The sequence below is a fragment of the Anomaloglossus baeobatrachus genome, chromosome 8 (genome assembly GCF_048569485.1).
Source record: "Anomaloglossus baeobatrachus isolate aAnoBae1 chromosome 8, aAnoBae1.hap1, whole genome shotgun sequence".
NCBI classification, from domain to species: Eukaryota; Metazoa; Chordata; class Amphibia; order Anura; family Aromobatidae; genus Anomaloglossus; species Anomaloglossus baeobatrachus.
In genome coordinates, this window is record NC_134360.1 from 76,746,084 (window position 1) to 76,752,083 (window position 6,000).

The window sequence follows — 6,000 nt, forward strand, 5'->3', positions numbered from 1 at the left end:
GTCGGATCATTTGGCCAGCGCTTGCGCAGAACGCAGGAGGCAAAGGGGAGAGCGCGGCCACAGTATTATGGGCGGGCACTTGTGATGCATTCACAGCGCCGCCCATAATATCGTGCCTGCGACCACGTCACCAGCAGTCCTCGCGTGCACGGGACCTCGGGCTCAGTGGGCGGCGTCCTGATCTATGAAATGAAGCAATGGGGGACGGCGTAAACCAGAAGGAGGGACAGTAACGGACGCAACAGAGACCGCCCCCATGGAGAATTTACAAGAATTGCAGACAAAAAGGTACAACTTTATAAAGTGTTTAATTTGGTTTAAAAGGGGGCACAAAAAGTACAGGAACCTGCTAGAATGCAGCCCACGAGCTGCAGAGGGGGAATCTTTTAGGCTTAAAGCTCAATTTCTGATGACAGGTTCCCTTTAAGGCCCCTTTACACACTGCAACATCACTAGCGATATCGCTGTAAAGTCCCCAGTTTTGTGACATAATAGCGACCTCCCCAGCGACATTGCAGTGTGTGACACGCATCAGCGACCTGGCCCCCGCTGTGAGGTCGCTGATCGCTACAAGTTGTTCAGGACCATTTTTTGGTCCATTGTCTCCCGCTGCACAGCATGTATCGCTGTGTTTGACAGCGGGGACCAACGAGCACCGACTCTGTGTAAGCGGTGTACGCTGGTAACTAGGGTAAATATCAGGTAACCAAGCAAAGCGCTTTGCTTGGTTACCCGATATTTACCCTGGTTACCAAGCGCAGCATCGTTACACGAGTCGCTGCTGGCTGATGAGATCTGCCTATTTGACAGCTCACCAGCGACCATGTAGAGACTTTCCAGCGATCCCGGCCAGGTCAGATCGCTGGTGGATCGCTAGAAAGTCTCAGTGTGTAAAGGGGCCTTTAGTTGCACAGTGCAAATGATTTAAAAGGTTCAAGTCCCGAAGGGGGTGGGGGGCTAAAAAAAAAATTATATATATATATATATATATATATATATATATATATATATATATATATATATATATATATATATATATATATATTATACTCAGTATATATAAAATCATCATTAATACAGGAGCTGTGCAGGAGCAGCACACTTCAGAGCAGATTGGTGGAATGTTTGAAGACTACAGAGCATGATATGAAAAACATCTGTAGAGACTCAGAGGAGTTAGGATATGGCTCAGCCTCTCAAACTGCACACAGCGGAACAGATCTGATCGCTCATAAATCAGCCAAGGGGTGGGTTTCACAGGCAAAACATCAGGAAATAGAAGCTACAATACACCCTGTTGGTATATGAAGGAAAAGGAAGCTCCAGCACCTATAGTCCTGTCAAAAGGTTGACACAAACAAACTGCCCACTAGAAAGAGTAGATCCGAAGTTACAGAGCATAGGAATCCTCACAGTTCCTAGGCCTTTAAAAGGGGTTTTCCAGTCTAAAGAGAAAAGCCGCAAATCGTGATATGTGATAAACACCCTGTCATGATTCCCTGAGAGTGGGCAATCATGTGACTAAGTATGTGCTCTGCAAACTTAGGGTATGTGCGCACTAGGCGTTTTTTTCACGCTGCGTTTTTATGTGCGTTTTTGTCTAAAAAACGCACCCGCGGCTAAAAAACGCGGCAAAAACGCATGCGTTTTTTTCCGCGATTTGGTGCGTTTTTTGCTGCGTTTTTGCTCACTGCGTTTTTAATCAGTGCACAATGCCATTAAAGATTGTTGATGAAAAAAAAAAAAAAAAAAAAGGTCTGATGTCATTTCCTTCTTCAAAATGTTCATTGTATGCAGGAGAGCAGACAGCAGCTGCAGAACTACAAGTCTCAGCATCCTCCATTCACTAGTGTATGCAGGAGAGCAGACAGCAGCTGTAGAACTACAAGTCTCAGCATCCTCCATTCACTAGTGTATGCAGGAGAGCAGGCAGCAGCTGCAGAACTACAAGTCTCAGCATCCTCCATTCACTAGTGTATGCAGGAGAGCAGACAGCAGCTGCAGAACTACTTGGCTCAGCATCCTCCATTCACTAGTGTATGCAGGAGAGCAGGCAGCAGCTGCAGAACTACAAGTCTCAGAATCCTCCATTCACTAGTGTATGCAGGAGAGCAGACAGAAGCTGCAGAACTACAAGTCTCAGCATCCTCCATTCACTAGTGTATGCAGGAGAGCAGGCAGCAGCTGCAGAACTACAAGTCTCAGAATCCTCCATTCACTAGTGTATGCAGGAGAGCAGGCAGCAGCTGCAGAACTACAAGTCTCAGCATCCTCCATTCACTAGTGTATGCAGGAGAGCAGGCAGCAGCTGCAGAACTACAAGGCTCAGCAGCCTCCATCCAGGACTGTATGCAGTTTTTTGCCCAAAAAGAAAAAAAAATGACATGGGCTTCGCCATATTTTTCTATGCTAGCCGGGTACAGCAGGCAGGTACGGGCTGCCCCCAACCCCCAGCTGCCTATTTGTACCCGGCTGGGAACCAAAAATATAGAGAAGCCGTTTTTTTTTAATTATTTCATGAAATAATTAAAAAAAAAAAATGACGTGGGCTTCGCCTAATTTTTGAGTCCAGCCGGGTACAACTAGGCAGCTGGGGATTGGAATCCACAGTGCAGGGTGCCCATGCTTTCTGGGCACCCCCACTGCGAATTGCAGTCCGCAGCCACCCCAGAAAATGGCGCTTTCATAGAAGCGCCATCTTCTGGCGCTGTATCCAACTCTTCTAGCTGCCCTGATGCCGGGTGGCTAGCTAGGTAATAATGGAGTTAGGGCTAGCTGTATATTATCAGCTAGCCCTAAGCCCGAAATTCATGGTGTCACGCCAATATTAGACATGGCCACCATGAATTTCTAGTAATGATAAAAAAAAAAACACAACACACAGAAAAATATTTTTATTAGAAATAAAACACAACACAATTAGTGACTCCATCTTTATTGAAATTAACCCCCCTCCGCAGTAATCCTGGGTCAGGGTCCCGCGCCGTCCAATCCGGATCCAATATCATCTGTTCGGTTTGCTGGAAGGCAAAGCGATCAGATGATGTGTCAGGTTAAACTACGTGAATCACATGACACATCAGCTGATTGTATAAAAGCCGATTATACAATCAGCTGATGCATCAGTAGAAAAAAAAAAAATAATAATACTCACTTGTGTGCTGTGGTGATTACCGGCAGCTCCTGCAGCGATCGATTGGACAGGAGTCTGATCCCGTCCGATCGCTGCAAGAGCTGCCGGTAATCAGCTGATGAAGTCCCCTGACGGCAGGATCAGCTGATAGCCGGCCGGGCGCGAAAAAGCCGGCGAGACTACGATCAGCTGATGCGTCAGGTGACTGCATCAGGTGATCCCTCGCCAGGTCCTGCAAGCAAGGTCCTGCCGGCCGGGGAGACTGCACACAGCCAGAGTGGCGGTACCGGGAGGAGATGGGAGCGGGCATTGCACCGGACCCTGCAGACAGGTGAGTATATATGACATTTTTTTTTTTTTCTACTGTTCACTTTGGTTTTCGCCGCTGCCTCCACCTCCCGCCCAGACATGGCGCCGCACGGAGCTGACATGCACAGGACGGGAGGTGGAGGCAGCGGTGACGGTACCGGGAGGATTCATGCTTCTGTGTTTACCAACAGAAGGAATCCTCTTCCTGTACACGTCACTGTAGTGCCCACCCCTTGCGTTTATAGCTGCGTTTTTAGTCATAGAAACGCGGCTATATGCGTTTTTCATTGCGTTTTTAACATCTCATTGAATTCAATGAGTGAAAAACGCAGTGAAAAACGCAGAAATAATTGACATGCTGCGTTTTTGTGGTCACCACAAAAACGCAGCTAAAAAAAAACGCTGTGTGGGGACAGCACTTATGAAAACCCATTGACATTGCTGGGGAAGCAATGTCACTGCGTTTTCAGCACAAAAACGCGGTAAAAAACGCCGCTAAAAACGCGGCAAAAACGCCTAGTGCGCACATAGCCTTACAGTCACATGACAACTAGATGCTCACTTCACAATTTTAGCAAAGTAGTAAAGTCTGCTGTCACGTCCCTGCCCACCTGCAAGAGGAATACAGGGGAATCATGACAGTGTGAGGATTGCACAGTTACGATTCGGCTTTACTTCTTAGATTGGACAACCAGTTTAACTTATTATGGTGCTCACTCTATACATTTCTACAGCTTGCGTGTTTGCGTAAAGCTCAGGTAAACGTTGTACTACACTAGACATCCACAGCGGAGAACCCTTCGTGCACCACCAGGCCCTCCATTCCCAGCGGGGCCCCCCCATGCACTGACGGACCCTCCAACCACAGCAGGGCCCCCCCATGCACCGACGGACCCTCCATCCACAGCGGGCCCCCCCATGCACCGACGGACCCTCCATCCACAGCGGGGGCCCCCCCATGCACCGACGGACCCTCCATCTACAGCAGGGGCCCCCCCATGCACCGACGGACCCTCCATCCACAGCGGGGGCCCCCCCCATGCACCGACGGACCCTCCATCCATAGCGGGGGCCCCCATGCACCGACGGACCCTCCATCCACAGCGGGGGGGCCCCCCATGCACCGACGGACCCTCCATCCACAGCGGGGCCCCCCCCATGCACCGACGGACCCTCCATCCACCGACGGACCCTACATCCACAGCGGGGGCCCCCATGCACCGACGGACCCTCCATCCACAGCGGGGCCCCCCCATGCACCGACGGACCCGCCATCCACAGCGGGGCCCCCCCATACACCGGACCTTCGATCCACAGCGGGGCCCCCCATGCACCGACGGACCCTCCATCCACAGCGGGGGCCCCCATGCACCGACGGACCCTCCATCCACAGCATGCACAATATCCCTCCAGTCTTATGGTGATCGCAGCAGCTCCCAGCAGTTAGACCCAACCCATCCTCTGCACAGGGGTCTCTGCACCCCACCAGAACACTCCATACACAAAATCTCAATCTCTAACTAAATCCCATCTATGAAGTTAGATTATAAAATCTGGAATCTCCGGAAAATTTCCTCCTTAAAAAATAAAGAATTGACTACGGCATTACTTGTGTCCATCAACCATGTGACCGCTGCAGCCAATCACTGCCACATGATCTGTGGTGGCATCAGTGACACATCATGACAGCAGGACCGGTGGGGAATATAAGGAGATCACTGCTTATTTCTTTTCTGTATAACATTTCCTGTTCTTGGGCAAAAATTCCAGAAAATGACTAAATAACTAATGAGGCTTTATTCCCTATTATTCTATTTTATTAAACAAACAAAAACCTATAAAATAAACCCCAGTGTGACCACGGGATAAAACCGGGCGACTAATGGGGAAGGGAATGACTGCCGGGCACACCCCGCCCACCTGGAGAACCGGCTGCACCTCATTGGTTACTCATCTAGCAGCACGGGTCAGTCTGTACAATGATTGGTCAGCCGTTTACCGAGCTTGCAGTCCATTGGTCCGGCGGGCCCTTTAAGCCAGCAGTAATAGGCTTAGCCCTTATTGTTAAGCAACTTTTCATTGGCTGAATGGAAAAGAGCAAGTGGTCTTATAACAATCGCCGTGGCGCTGCACCTCAGTGTCCCGTGCGCTCCGCACTCACCGATCCGCTGTCCCACCGGGGTCCCAAACGCGTTTCCCAATAGGAAATCCATGGCTCAGAGGCGGCGGCAGCTCCTCCACACCAAGCAGTGCTCGTGATACGAGACGTGGTCACATGACACCCAGCCGACCTCCGTCCACCACGCCCACTCCCGATTACGTCACTCTGTCTGGCTCCTCCCCAACAGGAAACACGTGTCACTTGTTCTGTCAGCTGAGCCGCGTCTGCGGCCGGAGAACCGCGCAAAACGCTGAGAAACCGCAGATGAATTTTTATATATATATATATATATATATATACATATATAACTCTTCAATTGTGAAAACGTTTAGTAAGGCTGCGTTCACACCTAGCATAAATGCTGCATTTGTATTGTGCGGCTTTTTATCCCCACCAA

At 49.8% G+C, this 6,000-nt stretch overlaps 1 protein-coding gene across 1 annotated transcript in view; it reads right to left on the reverse strand.

Annotated features, from left to right (window-relative positions):
- The window catches only part of TOM1 (target of myb1 membrane trafficking protein), a 186,429-nt gene extending 180,677 nt beyond the window's left edge, over positions 1-5,752 (reverse strand). Inside the window, exon 1 of the mRNA XM_075321804.1 lies at positions 5,604-5,752. Coding sequence (XP_075177919.1) covers positions 5,604-5,655 — 52 coding nt within the window. The 5' untranslated portion in view covers positions 5,656-5,752. The remainder of the gene's footprint in view (positions 1-5,603) is intronic.
- Between the last annotated feature and the right edge of the window lie 248 nt (positions 5,753-6,000).